The sequence below is a fragment of the Chlorocebus sabaeus genome, chromosome 5 (assembly GCF_047675955.1).
Source record: "Chlorocebus sabaeus isolate Y175 chromosome 5, mChlSab1.0.hap1, whole genome shotgun sequence".
Lineage (NCBI taxonomy): Eukaryota > Metazoa > Chordata > Mammalia > Primates > Cercopithecidae > Chlorocebus > Chlorocebus sabaeus.
Window position 1 is genome coordinate 44,985,685 of NC_132908.1, and position 27,896 is coordinate 45,013,580.

Consider the following 27,896-nt stretch of genomic DNA (forward strand, 5'->3'; position numbering starts at 1 on the left):
GTTTTATTTTTTACGAAGTCAGTACAGCATTTGCAACACTTCTAACACAGATCAGAAAACGATAAGCTTTTACCTTATTATAAAATTATTCAGCATATAAGTTAAAAGGAGAACCACACGATCACTGAATCCCATGTCTCCAATGGTGCTGGGGTTCTAAGGCTTTGACAGCCATCAAGTAGCCTGTTCCAGCGTTTCCATCCAGCAATCCCCGCCCCTCCTACATTTACCCCTGCTTCCAGGAGAACTTATCATCTCCGAACAAGAAGGTCGCAGACTGTGGGCCCCGAAGCTGCACCTGTGTGAACCTCTGAGCTCAGCCACCAGCCTCCATGAAGTCTCCACATCTCCTTATCTTGGTGAAGAAGTGGCTGTGGCCACGAGGGCTGCGAACAACGACCCAGGCTTCTTCCGCAGGACCTCCGGCCGATCAAACTCTACCACCTGGAGGGTAGAGAAAGGTGAGGGGAGGATCAGGGCACAGCTGAGCTTGTGTCCTTGGAGGACTCAAAGGCATCCGGGGTAGCAGTCTGAGCCCTCATCCTCCCACCAGCTGAGGGACGCAGCCTTCACCTTCCCATTGGCCATAACCAGGATGCGGTCACAGTTGAGCACGGTGGTGACACGGTGGGCAATGATAAGCACGGTGCAGCCCTGGAAGGCTTCACGGATTGTGCGCTGGATCAGGGTGTCCGTCTCCGTGTCAATGGAGGCTGTGGCTTCATCGATAAGGATGATCTGATGAATACAAAACAGGGGTGAGGGCATCTACTTCAGGCCCTAGAGACCTGGGTCTTGTCCTGGTTTACCACTAATTCACCAGGGCCCTTCCTCTCCAGGTCTCCATTTCTTTAGCTGGGAAATGCGAGAATTGTGCTGAGTGCAAAGTCCACTCTGACTGCTGATTATCCATTACCTTATGAAGAGAACATTAGATCTCAACCAGGAGCGAACTGCATTTTGGTGGCCAGAGGATTAAGTTCTTAGAAATGAAAATGGCCCAGTGGCAACTTCTTGTTTTATTAACTGCTTGCCCATTTACCTAAAGTAGAGCAGTGTTCTCCAAGAAGGGGCAGGCACACACCCCAGGAGGCACATGAGATGATTTCTCCAGCATATGGATCAACACTCTTTTTAGTTTAACATTTTTGTATTTATTTCATTAACGATATGCATGAGGAAACTGTAACTCACACTGAAAGTGTGATTTCACAAATGGCACTGCTTGGGATGAGGCTGTTTTTGAAAAGGGAATATCATTAGTAAATCACAGGGTAGGTGGTACCCAGAGATGATAAAAATCATAGAGTAATGACTCAAATTTGGGAAGCAATACAGAGGAAGCCATTGCTGCACCAAATGGTTATGTAATTGAAATAAGGAAGTGTGAAGTGAAGAAAGTACTACACGCACATTGCAAATTTGTTGTTCATCTCTCGGAAGAAGAAGGGGGAAAGTCCTACCTCCTCTGAAATTTTCCCAAGCTTTGGGTCCCACTGAGCTCTTTTCCCACAGCTCTGACAGTTTGCACCAACATTTTTTGCATTTATCATTAATTAACATGTGTGTTTATTTATTTATCATTAATATGTGTGTGTGCGCGTGCATACGTGTGTGAGTATGGAAGAGGTGTGTACATATGCATGCATAAGTATGTGTGTACGTGTGTGTTGCCTCACCTATGTAAGAGAAGGGTCGCCCCAGGCTATCCCACATACTCAAACACCTGAAATTATGGACAAAATATCCAGAAAGCTTCTAGAAGTTCCACCAAATTTTTAAAAATATGCAATTTTGCAGCCACAAAAAAGAATGAGTTCATGTCTTTGCAGGGACATGGATGAAGCTGGAAGTCATCATTCTCAGCAGACTAACACAAGAACAGAAAACCAAACACCGCATGTTCTCACTCACAAGTGGGAGTTGAACAATGAGAACACATGGACACAGGGAGAGGAACATCACACAACAGGGCCTGTCAGGTGGTTGGGGACAAGGAAAGGGAGAGCATTAGGACAAATACCTAATGCATGTGGGTCTTAAAACCTAAATGATGGGTTCATAGGTGCAGCAAACCACCATGGCACATGTATACCTATGTAACAAACCTGAACATTCTCCACGTGTATCCCAGAACTTAAAGTAAATTTTTTAAAAAATGCAATTTTGCCCTGGATCAGCATCTGTCATCCAATTCCCAATTCTAATAAAGATAAAAGGGATGTCCTGCATCCAAGTTTTTAAAGAGGACACAGTAGGCAATTTTAAAATCAACAAGTTCTAATGTGTTGTGTTTTTCTGAGAAAAGAGAATCATCATTCGGTCTAGTTGGAGACCATTTCAGCTCAGATGTAAGGAATCCGGCTATCAGGCAGCCCAGGCTGTGAATCTCATCTACCATGCCTCACCCACACCACAAATATGTGTGGAATGGCACTCAGTGAAATGAATAAGCCCATCTTGAATTAATTTTTGTATAAGGTGTAAGGAAGGGATCCAGTTTCAGCTTTCTACATATGGCTAGCCAGTTTTCCCAGCACCATTTATTAAACAGGGAATCCTTTCCCCATTTCTTGTTTTTGTCAGGTTTGTCAAAGATCAGATGGTTGTAGATGTGTGGAAATAATTAAGAAAATGTGGCACATATACACCATGGAATACTATGCAGCCATAAAAAAGGATGAGTTCATGTCCTTTGTAGGGACACGGATGAAGCTAGAAACCATCATTCTCAGCAAACTATCACAAGGACAGAAAACCAAACACTGCATGTTCTCACTCATAGGTGGGAATTGAACAGTGAGAACACTTGGACACAGGGTGGGGAACACCACACACTGGGGCCTGTCATGAGGTGGGGGGAGGGGGGAGGGATAGCATTAGGAGATATACTTAATGTAAATGACGAGTTAATGGGTGCAGCACACCAACATGGCACATGTATACATAGGTAACAAACCTGTACATTGTGCACATGTACCCTAGAACTTAAAGTATAATTTAAAAAAAAAAAAAGAGGAAAAAAGAAATGAATAAGCCTTTGGATTCCGTTGTTGTTGTTGTTGTTGTTGTTAAGACATAGAGTACAGAGCCCAGTGTCCCATGGCAGTGAAGGGAGAAGGAACCAGTGTGACTTCCCTCATCATGTGTAGTCTGTGGCTTCCCCTGGCCACGCAGCAGTGGTGGCCTCACCTTGGAGTTGCGAAGCACAGCCCGAGCAATGCAGAGCAGCTGCCTCTCCCCCACAGAGAAGTTTCCACCATTGTCCACCACATCCGTATGCAGCTTTTTGGGGAGCTTTGAAATCTGTGATATGGGAAGAAGAGACAACATAACCTGGAAGCCACTGTGGGGTGAGACCCATCCTGACCTCATCAGTCTCCTGCTATTTTGGAAGCCACTGTGGGGTGAGACCCAACCTGACTCTGTCAGTCTCCCACTGTATTGGCAACACTCCCCTCCTCTCTCTATGCTCCAGCCTCTGTCTTCTTGCTCCTTAACTGTGCCTTGCTCGCTCTCATCTCTGGGCCTTTGCATACACTACCTCCTGTGCCCAGAATGTCCTCTCAAAAGATCTTTCACCAGCTGCCCCTCAGTTCTTGGCCTCAGCTCAGCTGTCACCTGTTTAAAGAGACCTTGCCTGCTCACCCAGTTGAAAGGAACTGCTCCTGCACTGAAGTTTCTATGCGTCTCATTACTCCCTATACAGCCCTCACCAGTATCTGAAAGTATCTCCTGCATTTACTTGTTGCCTTTATCTCTCATTGAATGTACGTACCAGGAGGACAAAGACCTCATCTGCCTTGTCTTTGCTGTGCCCCTGAGCCTAGAACAGTGTCTGGCACATGGTTGGTGTCTGAGTGCCATCAGCCTTGACTTAGGAATGCCAAGTCATCTCATCTCCATGAGATGACGCATCCATGACCCGAAGCAGCAGCAGCTGGCACACCACATGAGGGGACCCCACAGGAGCAGGCCCCCATGGGCGATGCAGACTTAGATCAAGACTTGGGTCTTGGAGCTACTTACAGCCTTGGTCAGTAATGTCCTCTCCAAGGCATCCCAGATCTGCTGGTCGGTGTGACGGTCAAAGGGATCTAGGTTGAATCTGCCATATGAGAGAAAGAGAAGTGTTCAACAACATCACCCAGCCTTTGAACACTCATTTATATGCCCAGTGAATGACCAAGAATATTTAGAACTGGATTATGGGGTTTAGGGAAATGCATGGAACCACCACAAATAGAGACTTCCTGTGCCTCCCAGCACCTGTTCCTTCTGCAGGCAGCAGCCCCGGGTTTTGTTTAGGGGCCACCTCCTCCCCAATCCCCCAGCCCATGTGTTCCAAGGCGGGCTCCGCCATCCACTGCAGATGGAGCGAAGGGCTCAAGGATAAGCCAATTGACATACAGCAATCGCTGGCCACAGTGCTTAGCTTGGGGTGGGAAAGTAACCAATCAGAGTGTATCTCAGGACTTTTCAGGCTACCACGGGAGAAGAGACGTGCGGAGAGATTGCAACCATCCTCCCACACGAGTGGGACACGTGGAGCTCCCCAGGGCCCTCATGTGGAGTTGAGAATGAAGCAAACAATGTTAGGGGAAAACCAGGCCCTGGAACTCAGCCTTGGCCTCCCCATTATCATGCATGAGTCATTAGAGGCCACTTTTGCTGAAGCCATTTGGGTTTTGTTTTATTTTGTGATAGAAAGTACATAATATTTATCATTTTAACCACTTATAAGTGTATGATTCAGCAGCATTAAATACATTAATAATGCCATGTAACTATTACCACTATTTATATCAAAACCTTTTTCATCATCATGCTGGGCACGGTGGCTCACAACCATAATCACAGCGCTTTGGGAGGCTGAGGTGGGCGGATCACTTGAGATCAGGAGTTTGAGACCAGCCTGGCCAACATGGTAAAACCCCACTCCACTAAAAATACAAAAATTAGCCAGGCATGGTGATGCGAGCCTGTAGTCCCAGTTACTTAGGAGGCTGAGATAGAAGAATCACTTAAACCCAGGAGGTGGAGGTTGCAGTGAGCTGAGACGGTGTCACTGCACTCTAGCCTGGGTGACAGAATGAGACTCGGTCTCAAAACAAAGCAAAACAAAACTTTTTCATTATCCCCAACAAAAATTCCACACCCATTAAACAATCTCTTCTCTCCCCTCCCCACCAGCCCCTGGTAACTTCTATTCTACTTTCCATCGATATGGATTTGCCTAGTCCAGCTACCTCATGTAAGTGGAATCACGTAGTATGTGTCCTTCTGTCCAGCATCTTTCACTTCGTGTCCATCCATGTTGTAGCATGTATCGTTTCCCTCCTTTTTACAGCTGCATAATATTCCATTGTATGGCTATACCACATTTTGTTTTTCCATTCATCTGTTTATAGATGTATGGCTGGTTTCCACCTTTTGGTTACTGTGAGTAGGGCTGCCCTAAACACTAGTGTATACATATGGGTTGAAGTCTCTGCTTTCAACACTTTGGGATATATAACTGGAAGTAAAATTCCGGGATAACATAGTAATTCTATGTTTAACATTTTTTGTTTCTTTGTTTTTGAGACGGGGTCTCACTCTGTCGATGAGGCTGGAGTGCAGTGGTGAAAACACAGCTCACTACAGCCTTGACCTCTTGGACTCAAGCAAGTCCCCTGCCTCAGTCTCCTGAGTAGCTGGAATCGCAAGCACAGACCACCATGCCCAGCTAATTTTTGTTTACCTTTTTGAGGAACTGCCAAATTGTTTTCCATGGTCTCTGCACAATTTTACATCCCCACTGGCAATGCACGAGAGTTTCCATTTTTCCACATCCTTGTTAACACTTGCTATTTACCTTTTATTACTGTTATAACCATTCTAGTGGGTGTGAAGTGGTAGCTCATTGTGGTGGGGCTGGAGTTTCTGTTTCTTGCAGTGAAAAGAATCCTAACATCCAGGTAACTGACAGGAGAGAGGGAATCTATTTGGACTTTACAGCCAGCAAGCTTTACACTTGCATCTGGAACAGGCGGCGCTATAGACACTTCCCTGCTATTCAGCCGCGCGGCCCTGAGTGAAACCTGTCAACCTCTGCTTTATCCTTCCCCAGTTGTGCCGGCCACACATATCTTGTGGGTAGGGCTAATGTGTACTGAAGAAGTGGCAGGTTTTATTTGCATTTATTTGCATGACATTTGATGTCTCCAAAGCACTTTCATAGATGGGTTATTTGACATTTTCTCCTCCATGAGATGAGTATACCCCTTTCTTATCATTTTTAAATGGCTTGTTCAAGGTCGTGCCACAGCCAGTATGAGAGCCAGGCTGACATCAAAGACACTCAGAGAGACGCGTAAGGGTAGAGCCTTAAGTTCTAAGGTGCGACTTCAAGTCCGCATTTCTTTCTGCAGCCAGAGGTGCGCAGAATATCGCAAGTTATGGGTTTAGAGCACCTAGGGATATCTCATCTTCACCATTTCTCTGTGTGTCCTTAAACAAGTCCCCTTCCTCTCTAAGTTCTGTGCCTTCATCTGTAAAATGGGGATAATGAAAGGGCCTCACAGGGTTGCTGGGAGAGTTAAATTAGACAGTATACTAAAGCATTCGGTTGGCACATATAAATGCTCAATAAATGTTAAGTTCATATTTTTACTACTCTTCATGCCAATGCACAGGAGATTTGGCCACATTCTACTGTAACATAGAAATCCATCACTAAATGTCTTATCATTCCCCTAACACGACCATTTTGTTGTTGTTGTTGTTGCTGCTGCTGTTTTTTAGGGGGGGTGGGTTTGAGACAGAGTTTCCTTCAGTTGCCTAGGCTGGAGTGCAGTAGCGTGATCTTGGCTCACTGTAACCTCCACCTCCAGGGCTCATGCAATTCTCGTGCCTCAGCCTCCCGAGTAGCTGGGATTAGAGACGTGCACCACCACATCTGGCTAAGTTTTGTATTTTTAGTAGAGACGGGGTTTTGCCATGTTGGCCAGGCTGGTCTCAAACTCCAGACCTCAAGTGATCCGCCTGCTTTGGCCTCCCAAAGTTCTGGGATTACAGGTATGAGCTACCATGCCCCGCCTCACGACCCAGTCATTTTGAAACTCTCTGTGCACATATTGTTCCCTCTCCTTGAAAAGAGTTTCTCTCTTATTTCTGCCTGGCAAGCTCCTACTTAGCTTTCAAGACCCTGATCAAATGTCCCCTCCTCTGGGAAGCCTTTCTGGATTCACTCAGGCAGTGACTCATCCCACTTGTAGCTCCCTCAGCATTTCGTACGTATCTCTGACTTAGCAATTACCTCTTCATACTGTGATTTATTGGGTCTTACCCCTGTACAAAACCATCTTCCCCACCCACACTGCGAGCTCCTGCTGCGGCAGCAGGGGAAATGCACATTCACTAAACTGGCTCCAGTCCCTAGCACAGTGTCCGGACCAGGCAGAAGCTCAGAAAAGGCAAGTTAAATGGGTGGAAGGATGAATGAAGGAATGAATGAATGAAGCTCTGGGGTCCAGTTTATCCTTCTGGCTCTAAGAATTCTCCTTAAATATCACAAAACATGGGGGACCTAGCCTGCTTTTTAGTGCATCTGTCTTCCTCAGTCCCCATGCCTTTATGTTTCCTCCCAGATAAAGTGCATTGTCAGTAGGAGCCTAATCTGGATAAAGCTTCATCCCTGAGTTGACTTCTGAGGACACAGAAAGTGTAGTGAAGAGGCTGGAAGATCTGGTTCTGTCTGCTTCACTGACTGGGCTGCCTGGATTTTTCTCACTTCGCCCCTGTCCAGAATGTGTACCATTGAAGAAGCACTTCCTAAAAACGTCCCCAGGGGCTTTGCCCAGTGCACGGAGAGAAAAGCCACATCTGGACAAGAAAGAATATGGTAGCCTGAGTCCAAATGCTTAATGGTGTAGTGAAATCTGACCAATCCCATCAGGGTTTTGTTTCTGTTGTTTGTTTGTTTGTTTGTTATTTGAGTCAGGGTCTTGCTGTGTTGCCCAGGTTGGAGCACAGTGGCTATTCACAGGCATAGTCATAGTGTACTATAGCCCTGAGCTCCTGGGCTCAAGCGATCCTCCTGCCTCAGCCTCCCAAATAGCTGGGACAACAACTGTGCACCACCATGCCCATCCAGTTTCTAAAAAATAAAAATAAGCTTTGTTTTTGTGTAGAACATTATGGTTTACAAAGTGCTCTTATATATATTGAGGCCTCATTTAATCCTCAACAGTTCTTCAGTGAGGTAAGCCAGGTAGGCATGAGTGGCCCAGCAGGCCAAGGAGGCCTGGAAATCAGGGCATTGGTCACCAGCTCACTATAGGCAGCCCAGTGCTGGAATCCTGGTCCTGTGACCTCCCTCCCGCAGGCTGCCTGTTGGCCGAGCACTCACTTGATGGTTCCCGAGAGCAGCACCGGATCTTGAGGGATCACTGAGAGCTTGGATCGCAAGTCCTCCAGGCCGATGCTGCAAATGTCCACGCCGTCAATGAGAATCCGACCTGCCATGGGCTCCACCAGGCGGAAGAGAGCCATGCCCAAGGAGGACTTCCCTGTGGGGCAAGAAATGAGCAGGGCCTCAGTTTCCTGCATCTGCACTAGTGGAAGCACAGGTCACACCTGGCGATCGCACCTGACCCACTGCCCTCCATGGCCCATTCTTCATTGTTGTGAGTCCTGAAAGGGTAGGAGAGGGCTGGTGTCTCTGCTCCAGGCATACCTAATGCCATGAGCAGCTTCTTACAGCCTAGGTCAGAGGGCACGCGTGGGGCCCCTGGATCAAAGCCAGCCCACAGACATATTTTATTTCATACACACAATGTTAGGGTTAGTTTGTAAATCCTTGCCAGCATTTTGAAAAATCCTAGATATAAAAATTCAAATTGCATGTTTCTCTTGAAACTTAGAACTGGCAACACTGGACCCATATACCTCCCCAGGCAACAACTCAGCTGGAGCTGAGCATGGCCGCTTGGTTGAGACACAGTGGCGTTCTCCAGTCACCACCCGCCCTCCCCAGCCCCCGTATGTCACACCGAGACCCATGGCACCCAGCTATGTCACCTGCCAGGCTCCAAAGCATTGGAGATTTCAACCCTGTTCTCAAAGATAAGCTCTGTGAGGGTAGAAGCTGTGTGTGTTCTTTACCTGTAGGTTCCCGGGCACATAGTAGGTGCTCATAAATACCTATTGAATGAATATAGTCAGTAGGGTCAGAATCTACTGAGAGCTTCTCTCTGCCAGACCATGGCCCTCTCAGGGTTTCCACCAATCAGCAGGTGGAAAACAGCAAGAGAAGAACACCCAGAAGAACATATGTGGAAGCTCTTCACCCTGCAGTGCGCGAGTGCTGAGGAGACAGAGACCAGGAAGGCTCTCATCATCCATGGGACTGCCTGGAGGAGGCAGCTCTGGGGTGTCCAGGGGTGGGGGACAGGGGACAAGAACCAAGTCTGAACAGTAGCTTTCAAACAATGCAAAGAGGCAGAGGGAGGGGGACTTGGGCCAGATCTTCCAGAAGTGACAGGAGAGGAAGACAGGGAGAGAAACTGAAGAGGAGAAAGGAAACTGGGAGAGGAAAGAGGAGGAGACAGAGGCTGATGAGAGCAGTCCAGGAAGGGGGTGGGGAGGGAGGAAAAGGGGAGTCTGGATTTAACTCCTGTCCTGCTCTTCATCCTGGCAGTGCCCTGCACTGCCCCTCCAAAAGTGCTCCTGCCCAGACCCTACACACCTCGGCTTAAGCACTGGGCTCAGAGCCCAGGTAATCACAGCCTGGTACCACTGGCCCCATTATTCTGCATTCACCACCCTGTTTATTTTCTCCCTGGCAGCCACCGCAGCCTGCAGCTGTCATGTTTCTGTCTTTATTTGCTGGTCTGTTTAACATCTCTCTCCTCCACTGGACTCCCATGATCACAGGGACCTTGGGTTTTGCTCACCAGTGTTTGTCTAGCACAGGGACCAGCACAGCGTGAGGACCTAATACATATTTGGGGGATAACTGAGCAAACACATGCCCCCAAATAGGTCTAGTGCCGAAAGGGCAAAGGAGGAGCCGGGGATGCTCCCCCAGGAAGCTCAGCTCACCAGAGCCCGTCCTTCCCACGATGCCCACCACTTCGTTGCTGCGGATGGTCAGGTTGATGCCGTGAAGCACAGTGGGTGTGTTGTCTCTGTATTTCATGTGATAATCCTGAAATGTGATTTCCCCATGCTGTGGCCACCCCTGTGGACAACTTGTGCCTTCCATATGTAAAGGAGCTTCAGAGACACACATCTTGTTTTTGAAGAAAGAAAAGGAAATCAATAGTTATCATCCATCTCGGCCCATCCCCTGCAGGCCTGCCAGCCTCCCACTGTAGGGGGTGTGACCCACCCCAGCCTGCCCTGCGCCAAGGTCAAGCCCCTCGCTGTGTAATCAGAGGAACACCCCCCAACCCCCATGCCCTAAAACACACAAAATTTTCCCCAGAAGAGTGAGAAACCTGCATAGCTAATTCCCTTGTTATTAACATACAGCAATGTTCCTGATTGACTGTGTGACTCTAAAGAAATAGAATCCAAGATAAAGACAGTAAAGGCAGCAGAGACTCACGCCTTCGGGGGGTTTCATAGCTCAGAGCCCTTGCAGAGACTTAATGTCTCTCTATCCTCATCCTATGAGACAGGCCTTTTTAGACGCATTTACCAGGTGAGGAGATAGAGGATCCAACAACTTAAGATCAACAACTTACTTAAGATAAGTTCCACAACTTACTTAAGATCACACAGTTTCAGGTTGGAACTCAAACCCAGATCTGCAAGTGCAGTTGTGTGTGTTGAGAGGAAAGAACACTGGAGAAGTTGGGTCTGACCACCTGGCTGCAAGCCACAGCTCTCCACGCTGGTGCCGTGTCACGGCAGCATCCCTGGGCAGGAAATCAGGGCCCTACAATTCTTAAATTCCACTCATGCAAGGGGGCAGGAGACCTGGTTTGCAGAGGGCTCTGCCAGCCCCAGCCTGTGTGATCTTAAGCAAATATTCTGCCTGGGCCAACCTCGGTTTCCTTGTCTGAAAAATGTGGATAATCATTCAATCAACCTGATAAAATTGTTCCATGATCCCATGAGATAATCTAGGTAAAAAGCTTAGTGCCATGCCTGGCCCGTAGAAAGGTCTCAATCACAATAATAAAGAACATGATGGAGCCTCACTACGGGTCAGGCAGTGCGCTACGCGCTTTACGTGTTATATCATTTCAATTTTGTGATAATCTGGCAAAGCGATGCTATTGTCTTTCTCATTTCAGAGATGGGGAAAAGAGTTTGAATAAGTTGCCCAGGTTATTCCAATGATTCAAATGATAAAGCTTAGACTTGAATCCAGGAAATCTGGCTACAGAATCTGTGCTCTTAACCACCATGACATAAATGGAAGCAATAATAGGAACAAAGATTATTGTCATCATTATTATTGCACCAGGCAAACTTCTCATTTCTAAGAGGAGCAGATGATTTCCTCTTCCCCCTAGGAATGCTGTGAGGGATGTGGACAAAGTGAGCAGACAGGTGTGGAAGAGCTTCAGCAAGATGGTCAACAAAAGTCTGGGGAGGATGGGGAGGAAGGGCCAGGAGCCTGGTGTTTCCTGGGACGGTCTCAGGGCTCTGAGGTCACTGGGGCTTGTAGAGGTCACAGAAGTTATGCCCCAACTTGCATAGCTCCCCACACCAGACCCAGACCTGAATCACACCTTCATGTACTGCAGCATCCTCTCTGCAGCCATGAAGTGTGCCTCTGTCTCTGCGCCAGTCCGGGCAGCGGCCTGGAAGGTGGACGCCAGCTGGAAGGAAGGAGAAGTGTTGGGGGTCAAGAGGCTGCTGGGGTGTGCTCAGGCTCTTCAACGCTCCTGACAACCACTGATTGCCATTGCCCCTGAGTGACCTCTGAAACTAAGATAATTTTCCTAGCAAGAATGGAGCAGAGGCCCCTGGTGCCCCCTCAGCCCACTTCTGAGGTTAGCTGCAGCCGCGATGGGCAATTCTCAGGGAGAACCTCCCCAGACACTGTTCCAGTTCAAGTGCCCTCTGTATGTCTTTCTGCTCAAGACCTCTGCCCACATCACAGCAACCACCTAGCCTGTGCATGAGGGCATCCCAGAAACCCAGGAGACTTAAGGCTACTGAGAATGAACTTTGACTGATGGGGAACAAGAGCTAGCAGAGATAAATGCTCCCATCTCCCAGCCTTTGAGGGCATGGTCCTGGGAATATCCCATACGCTCCTCAGAAGATCCCAGGACAGTTGAGCCCTAGTGACATAGAACAGGGACCCCAATGTCACATGTCCATGATGACTTCCTCCTTCCCCGTCTCACTTTTCTGCTCCCTCAATCCTGGTTCCTGGTAGCACCTCCCAAATAAGCTGCCTGCACCCAAGTACCTGTCTCAGGTCCTGCCTTCAGGGAAACCCAGGCTAGAGGAGTGAGGGACTCTTGGGAATTGGGGGTACCAAAGATAAGGAAACTGAGGCTCCAAAAGAAGAAATTACATTCATAGAAACATCTAGAAGCTGGAGGCAGAGCTGGGGTTAGGGCCCCGGTCTATAACCTCCATTACCCTGGCCCAAGAAACGGGCAAACAGGACGTGCAGGGGGTGCTGGGTAACACATTTATCTACATTCATTCAACAAACTGGTGGATGGCTCTGTGCCAGAAGCTGGACCAGACTCCATGTCCCGAAGTGTGGCAGATGTAAGCCTGCCCTCAAGGAGCTCCCAGCCGGATGGAAAGGCAGACAAGGCAACAAAGAATAAAGTGCAGAGGGGTGCACTCCACAACGGAGAAGCCCTGGAGAGCCACTGGGATGCACAGGAGGGGCCCTGGATGAGGGCACAGGGAAGGATTCCAGGAAGAGTCAGTCCTAGAGTAACATTGTTAAGGTGAAGTAAGATGCAGTGGGCTAAAGATGTGTGGAGAAGAGCGTTCCAAACAGAACAGCCTATGTAAGCGCTGAAAGCAGCAAATTCACAGATTACATCCAGGCACCCACAAGCTGTTTGGCTATGGCTGAAACAAAAGGGTGTGGGAAGGAGGGGAAGCGCTCTGTAAGTCAGAGAAGGTGGGCACCATGATGAAATGGTGCTTAGTCTGGAAAGGAGGCCAGGGGTAGGTTGGAAGACCACTTTTCCTCCCATCCCCCAGTGTATCACACCCTGTGGGCTGCCTTGCCAGCATCATGTTCAGGTGTCTGATGGCCTTATGCTTCAGGGAAGCTTGGTTAATCCAAACCAATCACATTAATTCAACTCCTCTTGCCAGAGATTGGTTTATGTGTGGGCTCATGATGCCACTGCGGCCACTGAAGGATGAGAAGGCATCAGATGGGTGTGTTCTTGAAAACTTCTCTTTGCTTTTAAAAAAGGAACACATGGAAAAAGTTATCTCCTCTCCAGCCTTTGACTGTTATTGTGGGAGGATGTGTCACTTGGGGCTGCAGCAGCCATTTTGTGACCATGAATACAGACAGACTTGCAGACAAAGCCAGACTGTGGATGCCAGCACTAAAAGGTAGAATGATCAAGGGTTCTTGCTAGGCCACTAAATGGGCCAACTGAGCATAGCCCTACCCCAGCCTTCTGGTTACATGAGAGAATAAGTTCCCAGACGGACGAGGCCATTTTGGGTTGGTTCTTTGCCTCACAGCCAGATGCATCTCTGGCATTTCCTGAGAAGCCTCTTAGGGCTACAAAGCAATGTGATGTGTGATTCCTGCCTCCCAATGCTCGAATGTAATTTTCTCAAAAGTGCATGCAGAAGTCAGTGAGGTTCTGGCTTGACTGCAGCAGAGGGAGCACATTGAGGTCAGGACCCCATAGCTGAAGTTTGGTAGACAGGAGACAGAGTTTTCGAAGGCTTCTGAACAAAGCAGTGACAATGATGAAAACTATAATTAAAGATTACTCTGGTGAGAGTGTGGAAGGTGACTTGGAAAGTGCTGCAGGGCTGGGGATTAAGAAGTTATGACCAGGATGAAGATAAGATGCTTAAATCATACAGCAGACCTTGAAAAGAAAAAATGACCCTCAAGGGCCCTTTTGAAGCAGTCAGTCCCCCAGGCAGGGTTTCCCATTTGAGTCTCCAGTGGTGCAACCACCTTGGAGCAACCGCCTGCTGTGAATGGGGCACCCTGGGAGAGACGAGCCTCTGCCTCGCTCCTTACAGGGGCTGCGCTTAAGGCAATGCCAGCACTGGGCAAGCTTCGCCCTGAGCGTTGCCCTCCTGATCTATGTCCTGAAGCAGCAGCAGGAGGGATTTCTGGGCCTTAGTGATTCTGAATCCCCTAAGACCCTGGTGTAGTGCCTCTCCCTGAGAGTGCTGGAGGTCTGGGGGTCACTCTGCACTGGTGCATCTGTGTATATCAGAGAGAGAGAGAGAATGTGAGCCTGTGCACACACCTGCGTCTTATTGGCTATGGGAACATGGCCAAGTTACTTAAACTCTCTAAGCCCTAAGTTTTCTATTTGTAAGACCAGAACAATAATAGCTAATATTCATTGAGCATTTATTGCAGGCCAGGCACTACTCTAGGTTTTTACAGCATTAAGTCTCACATTTACACATAATCCCCACAAGGCTATTATTTTTGAAACCTTTATTATCTCCCTTTTACAGATGAAGAATCCCAGGCACAGAGAGGTTAAGCAATTTACCCAAAGCCACACAGCTAATAATGGGCAGAGCCTCTTTGAACCTGGATATTCCAAACCACATGTTTTTTTTTTTTTTTTTTTTTTTTTTTTTTTTTTTTTTTTTTTTTTTAGATGGAGTCTCACTCTGTCACCCAGACTGGAGTGCAGTGGCGTGATCTTGGCTCACCGCAAGCTCCGTCTTCCGGGTTCACGGCATTCTCCTGCCTCAGCCTCCCGAGTAGCTAGGACTACAGTCACCCGCCACCATGCCTGACTAATTTTTTTTTTTAATTTTTTTACTAGAGATGGGGTTTCACCGTGTTAGCCAGGATGGTCTCGATCTCCTGACCTTGTGATCCACCCACCTCAGCCTCCCAAAGTGCTGGGATTATAGGCGTGAGCCACCGTGCCCGGCCCCAAACCACATGTTCTTAACCACTTTGCTCATTTCATGCATTGGGGTAAGCACTGAATGCCTGGAAGAGAGCACGGCCAGTGCCTGGCATTGCACCAGCTCAGTGGAAGTCTGTTTCAAGTCTTAGGCACATTTAAGTTTGAGAAGCCCTGTTCTAGGGGCCGGGCTGCGAAACCCACCTTTTAAACCACCCTTCCAGGTGATTCAGAAAGGTTTGACAGCTCAATCAGGATAGGAACGGTTAGGTACAAAGATAGCAGCCAGGAAGCCAAGAGGTCAGGGTTCTCTTTCCAGCTCTGCTAACATGCATCTGTTTGGACAACTCCTTCCCTTGTCTGGGCCTCAGTTTCCCCAACTGCACAATATGAGCATTGGACTCTGTCGCCTGTGGGCTCCCCTTCATTCCCAGTGTCCTGTGATTCTATTAAATACTTTTGAATACAGACTTCCCAATTCAGAGCTGACCACGAGGAAACAGAGCAAAGTAGCCAATTTCAGAAGGCCAAGCATGTAACTCCTAAGATCACATGTGGCCAGAACTTAAGGTGTCACTGAATACCTGAGGACCCCCTGAGTCTGCCCAGAAGCCGCAGGCAAAGGATGAGCAAAGCTCAGAGAGGGCCCACACAGAGTCACCTCCTCACCTGCAGCACGATGCTGAGAGCCATGGCTTTAAAGGCGTAGGAGGTGGAGGAAATGCCAAAGGCCACGAACAGGGCAACAGCCAAGGTCACAAGGTTGGTCAAGATCTCCAGCCTCAATGCCACCCATCGCGTGGAAGACAGAAACAACAACAGGTAGTTATTCTGCGCATCAGTCAGCCTCTTAAACCTGAAAAGGAAAGTACAGACTAAGAACCACGTGTTTGTCTGACCCAGGGTCTCCCCGGGTCAGGGTAGATACCGGCTGCTTCCTCCAGCATCCAGTTCCCCACTCCCAGCAGCAGGGCCTGATTTTTCTTTGGGGAGTTCCTCCCTACCACTTTCTCAGCCATGAATTTGGGTGCAGTTGACCTGACTCCTAACCCGGATTGAGGAATAGGCTCTGCCAGTAAGGCCCATCCTTAGCACGCCCTCCTCGCCTAACCTCTGCGACTCACTCAGAGATGAGTGAGTTACCCTAAACTGGCCACAGAGAGTGAATAAATGCCAGGACGTGTGAATGAGTGTGGGAGTGGTTCCTTTCAGTGGGATGATGGGAGATCTGAAACTACCATTCTGCTACTAGGAGGGGAGCCTGGAGCCACCAGCGGGTCTCTGGAAGCTTAAAGGTAAAATAACACAGTGGCAGGCAGAGCAGTAAAGCCAAGACACTCCGGGAACATTAGCTGAGTCTCTGGATTAAGCCTCACTTTAAGCAAGTCCTCCTCCCCAGCCTTTTGTTATGAAAATTTTTATAAGTACCAAGAGATTAAAAGCTTGATTTAATGAACATCTGTATACCCACTAATGAAAAATTTTTGAAGTACCAAGAAATTAAAAAGTTGGTTCCAAGAACATCTGTATACCCTGTACCTAATTTAGCAATTGTTACTATTTTGCCATATTTAAGTCATACTTTTAAGCTAGTTTGAATTAGTTTTTTCCGTCACTTCCAACCAATAGAGACCTACCAATTTCCAATTTTCACATACCACCATCACAGTTTTCCGTATCGATCACAACCTATACTGTTAATTGATTAGTAGTCTTATTTTACTTGCTTTATTTGAGAATGTATATTAAAAGAAACTTTACTCACAACCTTAAATTATATAAATAATGGCTTTGATACGTTAGTTGCATTTTTTCTAAAGTACATTCGAATAAAACTTTGATTATTGAAATTAAATATTCATTTACACATCAACTAAAACCATCTTACCATCTGAGTGGGCTGTCACCCCAGCACGGTGGCCCTTCTGACTCACTCTGTCCATACCCTCTGAACTTTTGCATAAGATATTCCAAATTCTGTCCACCTTACCTTTCTATACTGATTGAGTCACCTCCACCTTGAGGCCTTCACAGATTAAACAAAACAGACTCTGGTCACTCTGTGGCCCTTGTGCTCAAGCCACCTTGCTATCCTTCAAACCTACTCCCTCATCTCACGGTCTTTGCGTTTACTGTCCCCTCTGCCTGCAGAGGTCCTGCCCACATAATTCCATAGCTCAACCCACACTTGATTTAGATCTCTGCTCAGGGTCCTTTTCTCTGAGACCTTCCCCAACAACAGCTCCAATCCCTCCAGTCTCTCTTTGTCTGCGTGTCTTGGTATATACCTTGGGGCAGGGTTCTCAGTGTGGGCTGAGCGAATGCATCACTCCAGGATCCCTTCAGTCCTAGAGTCTGCACAGACCTTGAGTGGTCTATAATGCCACTGAGAGAGCAGGTGCACAGTTCATCCGATATTCCAGCTAACTGAACACATACCATCTCCCAAATGTGTGCCCAAGTCTTACCCAGGCTTCAAGGCCAGCTCAGATGCTACCTCCTCCTGAAAGCCTTCTCTGATCCCCCCAGGCCACCTCCTTCCCCTCTGAATTCCCAAGTAGTTTATCTGCCCCTCTTTGATGCCATCTAGCTTCTTCAATCATGTATAATTACAAAAACATGTGCCTGTTTCTCCCTTTTCCACCAGACTATGAACTTCTTGTAGGTGAAGACCGTGCTTGATTATCCTCTACAAACAGATAAGTTCATGTTACACCATTAAACCTCAACAACAATCATAGGACTTGTTTGCTTGTTTGTTTCAACATTTAGGAGGCAAATCTATGGCATGAGTAGTGAAGGAAGTTCTGTTATTTAGAAAGCTATTGTTCCTTATTGTTTTGTTAAAGTTAGATATTTGTTTGGAAGTGAAAGAAATAACATAATGCAAGATGTGTTTGCACAGTAATGCACCCTATCATTAAATGTATGTATATATATGTCCATATATATACACACACAATATATACAAGGCCTTTAAAGTTTACAAATATTTTTCCTATTATTTACATTTTTCATTATTATAAATGAAAGAATGGCTCAGCAGGTTCTGGAGGCTCAGAGAAATAAGTCCATCGAACAATGTGCTCTGGTGCTTTTGAGGATGATGCCATTCCCAGATGCTCCATTCTTTCCCTGATCCCCACCATCCCTGTGGTTCCATCATTCTCAAATGGCAGCAGAAGGACTCACTGGCTGATGAAGTCTTCAGTTTTTCCATAGACATGGATGGAGCTCAGGCCTTGCAGAGAATTGAGGATATGGGAGAATAAAGGGGACCGGCTATAGTTCTCCAGTCTCTTGAACACACCGATGGCCTTCTTGAACATCCTGCATAGACAGTGGAAGTAAGGGACCTGGACCGTCCACCTCTGGGACCATCTAGTCTGGGTTGGTCCCAGCCTTGCTCCCCAAGTCACAAGCAAAAAGAACCTACTCACATATAATAAATGAAGCAAATAACCATGATTGTGGCTCCCATTAACAGGATATATGGAGACAGCATACTGATAACCAACAGGATGGCGATCACCAGCAAGGACAGGACCATGAACTGCTCTGAAAAGATGGGCAAGAGCTGGTCCAGCTCTTCCAAGTCCCCTGCGAAGCAGTTCAACAGCCGGCCTATTGGGATGGTGTCAAAGAAACTCATGGGGCAGCGGAAAACCTGCAGGGACAAAATCAGTGTGAACCCTGAGAGAAGCTGCAGGCCCTCCTCAAGATTGGATGAAGATGTCTATTACCCTTGACTCTAAAGAGCCATGGGATGTGATCCCAGGGGTCTCCAGGGCAGGCAATGTAGAGCAATGGTTTAAAAGCACGGATGGGCTCCATGGCTACCTGACTCCTCCACCTACTGCTGTCTGACCTCGGGCAAGTACTGAGCTCCTCTGAGTCTCAAGGTCCTTATTAGTGAAATGGGGATGAAAACGATGCTTCATAGAGTTGTAGTGAGGATCACACAGCTCCTCAAATATACCAAACACTGAAGTGTATAATTTAAAAGGGTGAATGTATGGTATATGAATTATATCCTATAAAGCTATTAGAGAGAATACATTGAAAATGCTCAAAGCAGTGCCTCCCCCGAGGTAGGAGGTGAGACTTGACTCTGGAGGCAGGGTTTGAACGTCAGACCAAATTGAGGACTAGCTAAAACAGGGGCAGGGTGGAAGCCACTTTCCATAAGACAGGCCTACCAGTGTGTCATGTCAGTTTACCACTGCCATGGCAACATCCAGGAGTTACCGCCCCTTTCTGGGTCATCAATGACTTGATGACTTGGAAGTTGCCACCCTTTTCCTAGAAACTTCTGTATAAACTGTCCCTTAATCTACATGTAATTAAAAGTAGGTATAAATACGACTGCAAACCTGCCCTGAGCTGCAGCTGTCAGCACACTGCCTACGGGGTAGCCCTGCTCTGCAGGGTCAGTCATAGAGCTGCAACACTGCCAGAGCTGCAACACTGACACTTCAGTAAAACTGTTTTCTTCTACCCTACCACTGGCTTGCCCTTGAATTCTTCCCCGGGCAAAGCCAAGAACCCTCATGGACTAAGCCCCATTCTGGGGTTTGCCTGCCCTGAATCACCCTCAGTAGGCATTCTATCCATACCAGCTCTTATTATTTTCTACAGATGGGACCATTTTCACTCAGGACTGCCAAAGATTAGCAGCAGCAATCCCACTGTGGTTGCACACGATTTGGACCCTTGGATCAAATTTAGCCATAACTGCCCCCTTCTTGAAGGTGGCACCTCCAAGTTGATCTCTAACAGCCAGTGGGCATGAGGCCTTTCAGAGATCAAAGGACATTTCAAACCACAAGGTAGGCTCTAACAAATGCATTTCGTTTGGTGTCCTTGTTTTGCAGATGAGGAAACTGAAGATTGCAGAAGAGGAAGTGGCTCTGTAACTTATTCGTTACCCAAGTGGTTAATGGCAAAACCATGATCCAATTAGGCCTTCTGAGGCTTTCCCAAGCCTGGCACAGTCACTCTTCACAGAAGGCAATTTCTTAAAGATTCATGGCACTGACAAAATGACCACCTACATTTCCCCATGTACTTCTCAAGCTATAATGCAAGAAGTAGAAATGAAGAGAAGTCAATGGCATCTATTAAAGTCAAACTCACGGAAAGAGGAGGGAAGGACATTTTGACTACTAAATGTAAGTATTTGAGCCATGAACTGTTCCCTATAGCTGCTCTCATTGCAAATGCATGGATACTGCTGACCAAGTGTAGTTCTCATGTATGTTTGCTTTCTAGCTGGTGGGGTAGTGAGGGTCGGAGGGGCAGATTTAGGGCCACCTTGCTTTTTCTGCCTCTAAAATGCCTTCAGTTTTATTTCCAGAATGTTTTGTTAAATACCTGAGCTAAAGCAACCAGAATTGTCATGATCACTCAGAGGAATCAAAGGGCAAAAGGGTCATCCCTTCAAGGACTCTGAGCATGCCTTGCGGGTGCGAGGCATGGCGGGGTTGTGGAGGAGACACAGGAGCGGACCTCAGTTCCACTGTGGGTGAGGAAGTGCATCTGTGGAAGCCCAGCATTACTCTGGATTAGGGACCAATGGTGGTGACAAAGGGAAAAGGGTTTCGGTTTCTGATTGTCTTCTGAGTATCAAAATGGTCTGGGGTTGTTCTTGTTTGTTCATTTTTGCTTCATTTTTTTCTGTTGTGCCTGCAGTTGAGTGAATTTTTTCAGATTTATCCTTTACTTGTGATTCTTTAAAACTACAAAGACAAATTTAAAGTTTAAAAAGCCACGAAAGGACTGGAAAAATGAAAATATCTTAAATACGAAACATATTTTCATGGAAAGAAACTTGAACATTTCTCAAAATTAAAATACAAAATGTCATGTAGAGGCATGGGCACTGGATATTTCTAGAATCTTGGAATGTGCCATCAAAAGAAACTCAGAGACCACCTGGAGGGCTGAGGGCCACCCCCAGAGGCCGGGTGGGAAAGTGTCAGGCCTCAGGTGGAATGTCCCCCTCCTGCTTTCTGGTTCTGCCAAGCTTTACCTGAGAGGTGGGGAAAAGCTTTGTCTCAACCTGCCAAAGTTGAAACACTTGATGGCAACACAATTTGCATTCAGTCTATAAGCAACGATGGGCCACTCCTCACCTCCCGTGTCTCCAAGTCAAAACCCCCACTCCCACCTCTGAGATCAGCCTTCCAGAACTCCATTCGCCTCCCAGAAGTGCTCTGCTTTTGTTTACCTTCAGTCTCCTGGTCTTGAGCTGGCTAAATCCGATTCCTCCTTCAAGGGGAGAAGCTCCCAAGAAGACTTTCTGGACTCTCCCCACTTTCTTCCCTTGCCCTCAAGCTAAGACAAGGTGCCTCTTACATTCTCATGGCCCTGTGTGCCCCATCCCATTTTCTTGTCCATCTTCCCCATTAGACTATACACCCACGATGGCCCAAACCCTACCTGCACCGTGCGTTCTCTAATGGGGAGAATCACCCCCATGGCCACTGCAGAAACTGGCACATAGTAACACTTAGTAAGTGAGAGAGAGGAATGACATTTCCAAGAAGCAGTGTGATACCACAGACAATTCGGTATATATATATACATATATACACACACACACACACACACACACACACACACACACATATATATATATATTTATGAGATAGGGTTTCACTGTCTCCCAGGCTGGAGTGTAGTGGCATGATCTTGGCTCACTGCAACCTCCACCTCCCTGACTCAAGCGATCCTCCTTGATCCTCAGTCCCCCGAGTACCTGGGACTACAGACACAAGCCCCCATGTCCGGCTAATTTTTATATTTTTGGTAGAGACAAGATTTTGCCATGTTGCCCAGGCTGGTCTTGAATTCCTGAGCTCAAGCAATCCACTCACCTCGGGCCTCCCAAAATGCTGGGATTCCAGGCGTGAGCCACCGTGCCCAGCTGACAATTGAGTATTCTAACCAAACACATATTCCAACTTTAACATATGTGAGATTTCAGTATCCTCATATGTAAAATGAGGATAATATCCACTTCAAAGAGAACTCAGGGCAATCAGAAGCAACTCTGTACGTGACCGTGCTCAGCCAGTGGAGGCCAGCGTTGCTGTGGCCCTCCATCAAGGGACACTAAGCTCTTACAACCAGACTTCCAGCAGCGGGAGAACTCCGCCACACCTTCGTCACTCCCTCCTCATCAAGCAGCCCAGTTCACCCAGCTGCAACGATGACATTTTAGAAAAGGCAAAGCTATGAAGAGAGTAAAAAGGATCAGTGGTTGCCAGGAGTTTGAGGGTAGGGAGGGAGGATGAATAGGTGGGGCACAGGGTTTTGTTTATGGCAGGGGAGCTATTCTGTACTGTGGATACATGTCATTATACATTTATCAAAACCCATAGAATGCACAGCACAAAGAATGCACCATAAGGTGAACCGTGGACATTTGTTAATAATAATAATTAATAATGTATCAATACTGACTCATCAATTGTAACAAACGTCCCATGTTAATGCAAGATGTTAAGAATAGGAGAAGTGGGCCAGGTGCAGTGACTCACAACTGTAATCCCAGCACTTTAGGAGGCTGAGATGGGCGGATGACTTGAGCCCAGGAGTTCAAGACCAGCCTGCGCAACATGGCAAGACCTGTCTCTACAAAAATACAAAAAATACAAAAATTAGCCAGGCGAGGTGGTGTGCGCCTGTGGTTCCAGCTACTCAGAGGTTAAGGTAGGGAGGACTTCTTCAGCCCAAGAGGTTGAGGCTGCAGTAAGCTGTGATCACACCACTGCACTCCAGCCTGGGTGACAGGCAGGTATATGAGAACTCTCTGTACTGTCATCTCAATTTTTCTGTAAATCAAAAGTGCTCAAAAAATAAAGTTGTCTGGGCATGGTGGCTCACACCTTAATCCCAGCTACTTAGAAGGCCAACGTGGGAGGATTGGTTTAGCCCAGGATTTTGAGACCAGCCTGGGCAACATAGCAAGACCCTATCTCTACAGATAAATAAATAATTAAAGTCTACTAATTTTTAAAAAATAGGCCAGGTATGGTCGCTCATGCCTGTAATCCCAGCACTTTGGGGGGCTGAGGTGGATGGATCACTGGAACCCAGGAGTTTGAGACCACCTTGGGCAATGTGGTGAAACCCAGTCTCTACAAAAAATACAAAACTTAGTCAGATCTGGTGGCATGCGCCCATACTCCCAGCTACTTGGGAGGCTGAGGCAGGAGGATTGCGGAGGTTGCCGTGAGTGTAGATTGTGCCACTCACTGCACGCCAGCCTGGGCTATAGAGCTCTAAAAAATAAAAAAATAAAAATGAAGCTGGGCAGGTTCAGAGCTTAGCCTTCAGCCCCGCCCAGCACCCAGGCCCATACCTTGTTGAAGAGCTTGTTGTGCAGAGCCGTGGATGCCTTCCTCGTGACCTTGGTAAAAATCCCTGAGGAGCAGACCCCCACACAGATGAGGAGCAGGGTGTTGAGCGCATACACCAGCTGGTAGAAGGACAGTTGAGGATTGTCTGCCACGTTGCCCGGGTCTGCCGTGGTTCCATTGCTCTCTCGGCTGCTATTGGTCTTCAAGAATGAACAGGGGATCAGACTGCAGGTGTCCAGGGGGAAATTCAGTGGCAGGGAAAGCCTTCTCCCTGGGGCCACGTGAGACTCCGTGGCTGGTAGAAGGTGAAGTTGTTTGCCCAAACCTCCCTGCTCAGCGCTTGGCTACTCTCTTTTGCCCTTCATTCCCACTGCCCTGCCCTGCACTAGGCCCTCAGAGTCTGCCCTGTGGACACTGCAGCAGCCGGGCCCTTGCACACCCTCTGCTGTGATGCAGCGAGAAGCTTGGGGATGTGATTTCCCGAAACCCCTCCTGGCATGGTTTCAGGCTAGATTCTGCCAAGGAGAGGCACCCACAGGGAAACAGAAAGGTGGAAGAGGAGAAGCCAGCACGCTCAGTGGCAACTGTGGGCAGGAGCGTGGGGTGTGGGGTTTTTCCAGAGGCTGGAAGGCATCCTGGGAATCACCCACTTCAGTTCAGCTGAGATCCCTGATGGCTGCTTCCCCTCCAATGGTTGACTGAGCCTCTAATTCCCCATATTAAATCCTCCGAAGCTCTAAATACTTAGAGTGGCTTCTGCTCTCCTGACCCAAACCTCCTGGTACACGATCCAGAAATTAACCACATGGAGCACTGTGGGGAAAGCATGGCTTCGATTAAGGGCACCAAGTTCAAGTCCCAGCCCTGTCCTATCCTAGGGCAGGTTCTTCATCCTCTCTAGGCACAGGGTCCCCTTGGGAAAATGGAGACAGTGGAACCTGCCTCAGAATGTGGGTGGGGAGATTAGTGAAATAACTTGACACAGTGTGGCCAGTCGTGGCTCCCAGCTCACAAGACCAGCAGTATATTTTAAATAAACCATAGTGTGGAGGCCAGCCTGGAGCTAAAGGAGACAGTTACTGCAGTGGAACGGAAAGATTCTTGGGGGACTGTCTGGGGATATAAATCTCTTGGTTTTCCAGTAAGACTGATCAGGTGACCACCCATTCTACAAAGTCAGGAGGCCTGTGAGGGAGAACCCCGGAGTCCTGGCTCCCCATGGTTCTCTCCGGAACACCAGCTCTGGGCTTGTCATGTGGGTCCCAAGCCATGATCTGGCTCTTGTGGTCTCAAGGAGCAAGAAGTCACCACACCTCACTCAAACCCATAGAAACACAGCCCACCCACCTCATGGCACTCACCCCTGAGCCCTGCTCCAACCAGTAGCTCAGCCACCAGAAGCTGAAGATTGTGAAGAAGATGATCAGCACCATGAAGAAGAAAACTATGCAAGAAACCATGTAACCTGGGAGGGAGACAGTGGTGATGTACAAGTGCAACAAACAGGTGCGAGGCAACTGCTGACTCAGCTGCTCGGCCATCCCTGTCTTTGAGTGCTTGGAAACCCTTGAGCCCCACCCACTGCGGACACCTTGGAGGAATGGGAAGAGCTGGGTTCCAAAGTCAGGGAGCCCTGGGTTCAAATCCTGGCTCCACCACTTCCAAACCATGTGACCTTGGACAAGGTACCAAATGTCAGCAACATGCCACTTCTTTACCTATGAAATAGTGATAACCTTACCAGCTTCAGAGCCATGCTGAAGATGATATGAAATAACATGTGTCAAACACTCAGCCCAGTGCCTGGCACAGGGCAGTGTTCTAGAGAAGTTCGTTCACCTTATGCAGGTCCTGCAGGTTCAGTTTTATAAGTAACAATAACAGCTACCTGTTATGTGGTACGCACTATGTACTATCATGTGCTACATGCCAGGAATAGTACTAAATGTATGCAGTATTTCTGAATTAGTAATCCCTATCCCCATTTTCAAGAGTGCTATTGTGTGAATGTATGTGTCTCCAAAATGTTGAAACCAAATTCCCAAGGTGATGGTATTAGAAAGTGAGGCCTCTAGGAGGTGACAACCATGAGGATGGAGCCCTCATGAATGGAATTAATGCCCTTAAGAGGCTTCAGAGAGCTGCCTCCCTGGTTTTTTGTTCCTTTCACCATGTGAGGATACAACATTTATCCCCTCCAGGGATGGAGGACGCAGCATTCAAGGCGCCATCTTGGAAATAGATACTGGGCCCTCACCAGACACCAAACTTGCCAGCACCTTGATCTTGGACTTCCCAGCCTCCAGAACAGTGAGAAATAAATGTCTGTTCTTTATAAACTACCCAGTCTAATATATGTTGTTACAGCAGCACAAATAGGCTAATAAAATGAGAAAACTGAATCTGAGAGGGGAACTACCTTGCCCAAACTCGCAGAGTTGGTGAGTGGCAGAGCTGGGATTTGAAGCAGTTAAGGGTGGCAAAAGGCAGGGTACACTCCTTCTTGGGGCACTGCTTCCTGCTCTAGCACTCCTCTCACCTATTTATGCTCACATGTCCCGTGCCTACAGTCTTTTCCCAAATTCTATCCTTCCTTCAAGGGTTGTCTCTTCTTTGATGAGATTTGAGATTCCCTGGCCACAGAGATCTCTATCACCATCTGATGGAAGCAATGTCTTAATTCTCCAGCTAGATTTCAGCGACGGTTCTTAGATGACTGTATGCCCCCTCCCCTCTAGAGCTTGGCACAGGGCCTGGAACATAGTAGGCACTTTGTAAATACAGATCAATGTATGCTGCTAGATCCATTCATGCATTTCACAAGCATTTGCTGTTCCCTGCTCTGTCTGGGCAGGCCCTGGGTTACTCCTTGCAGGATACCCATGGTGGACAGGGCGGGGACAGTGTCCTGTGTACGCAGCCTACCTCTTCCTCCCCCAGGCATGCAGACAGGAGACATCTTACACAACGGTCAGCTTCCAATGTCAATGATGCGTAAAAAGTTTCATGGAGTAAAAATAACTCTCAAAAATCTCTTAAATTACTTGATAAGTACCGCACCATATATTGAGTTTTGTGTTTACAACATTGTACAGTAAATATACATGATGATATACACCATTTAATAAGGCAGTAGCTTTGAACTTCTAATTGCCTTCTACCTGCCTTAAGAAATAAAAATTAAGAAATTCTAAATCACACCAAAATAAAAGTCCCACCACTGTCACCTTATGCGATGTGGCTGCTATTTTCTATCCAATTCTATTTCATGTCTTTCAGTGCTGCTCATGATAAACTCAGCTGATTGCAAAACCCACTCAGGGAGCAGAGCTCAGAGTTTGAAAAACACTGAAATAATGAGGCAGGATGCGGTGGCTCATGCCTGTAATCCCAGCCCTTTGGGAGGCTGAGATGGGAGGATTACGTGAGGCCAGAAGTTCAAGACCAGCCTGGTCAACATAGCCAGACCCCATCTTTATTCTTTTTTTAAAAAAATTTTTTAAACTAAAAAAATAGAAAAACACTGAAATAATGAGTATACATGAAAATATAACTTCCAACCTTGGCTTTGATGGTAGAGTTGCTATAACTGAGTAGAGTTTCGTTTTGCAAGTTAGGCCAATAAACACCATGGCTCCTCTGGACCTCTCTACTTCACATGACCTCACATGTTCTAATCTGACCCAGTTTCAGGGATAGGGCTGCTCCAAGAGACAGCCCTGGGCTGGCATGGGAACCATACCTCCAGCTGCCTGGATGTAGTGGTGGTAGACCCTCCAACTCAAGGAGCCTTCTTTCATCTCCTCCTCCTGTGTGAGCTGATGCTCCGGCACTGGGTCAGAGTAGAAGAAGAGAAAAATGGTATGCCTGCCAATCACATGATCTCCTTCCTTCTGTCTCTGGCTTCGATCCTGGGCCAGCTTTTCACCTTTGAGCTTCAGTGCCCCACCTGCGTCTAAGGATTTTCATGGAAGACCCTGCTGAAAGAAACCTTTGACCTGGGCTCCAGAGCCTGGAAAGGGATGCATCCCTAACCATTCAATAAACTCTGGAGGGACTGCAGGGTCTCCTGTGTATGATGGGCTGAGAGAAACGCAGGAAAGAATGAAGAAAACCACCTGGGACCAGAAAACCTGGGTTTCAGAACTGTCACTGTGACACTGTGCAACATCAGGCAAATCACTTAACCCTTCTGTTCACTTGTCCAAAAAAATGGAAAGCTGAGAGAATTGCTAAGTTGCCCTGCAGCCATGCACTTCTGAGATAATGCTTCACAAAACAGCCCTGACCAGCCCAGGTGGACTCTCGACCTTGAGCTTGGCCTGAAAACCAGTACCTGGAGATGCCCATAGATGTTTCTGATGATAATCATAGCCATCACGACAGTGACTGTCTGCTGCTGCTGCCTGCTATTCTCCCTTCTAGTAACAACGGCCCAATATTTCCTGGGGAAGAGCGCTCTTTCTCTGGAATT

General features: G+C 47.5%; 1 protein-coding gene across 1 annotated transcript in view; it reads right to left on the reverse strand.

Annotated features, from left to right (window-relative positions):
• The window catches only part of ABCC11 (ATP binding cassette subfamily C member 11), a 64,700-nt gene continuing 36,804 nt past the window's right edge, over positions 1–27,896 (reverse strand). Inside the window, exons 17-29 of the mRNA XM_007992369.3 lie at positions 27,165–27,254; positions 24,784–24,887; positions 23,425–23,622; positions 18,497–18,723; positions 18,249–18,386; positions 15,726–15,912; positions 11,730–11,819; positions 10,087–10,276; positions 8,393–8,552; positions 4,030–4,108; positions 3,193–3,306; positions 574–738; positions 1–444 (exon numbers count right to left, since the gene is read on the reverse strand). Coding sequence (XP_007990560.3) covers positions 352–444; positions 574–738; positions 3,193–3,306; positions 4,030–4,108; positions 8,393–8,552; positions 10,087–10,276; positions 11,730–11,819; positions 15,726–15,912; positions 18,249–18,386; positions 18,497–18,723; positions 23,425–23,622; positions 24,784–24,887; positions 27,165–27,254 — 1,835 coding nt within the window. The 3' untranslated portion in view covers positions 1–351. The remainder of the gene's footprint in view (positions 445–573; positions 739–3,192; positions 3,307–4,029; positions 4,109–8,392; positions 8,553–10,086; positions 10,277–11,729; positions 11,820–15,725; positions 15,913–18,248; positions 18,387–18,496; positions 18,724–23,424; positions 23,623–24,783; positions 24,888–27,164; positions 27,255–27,896) is intronic.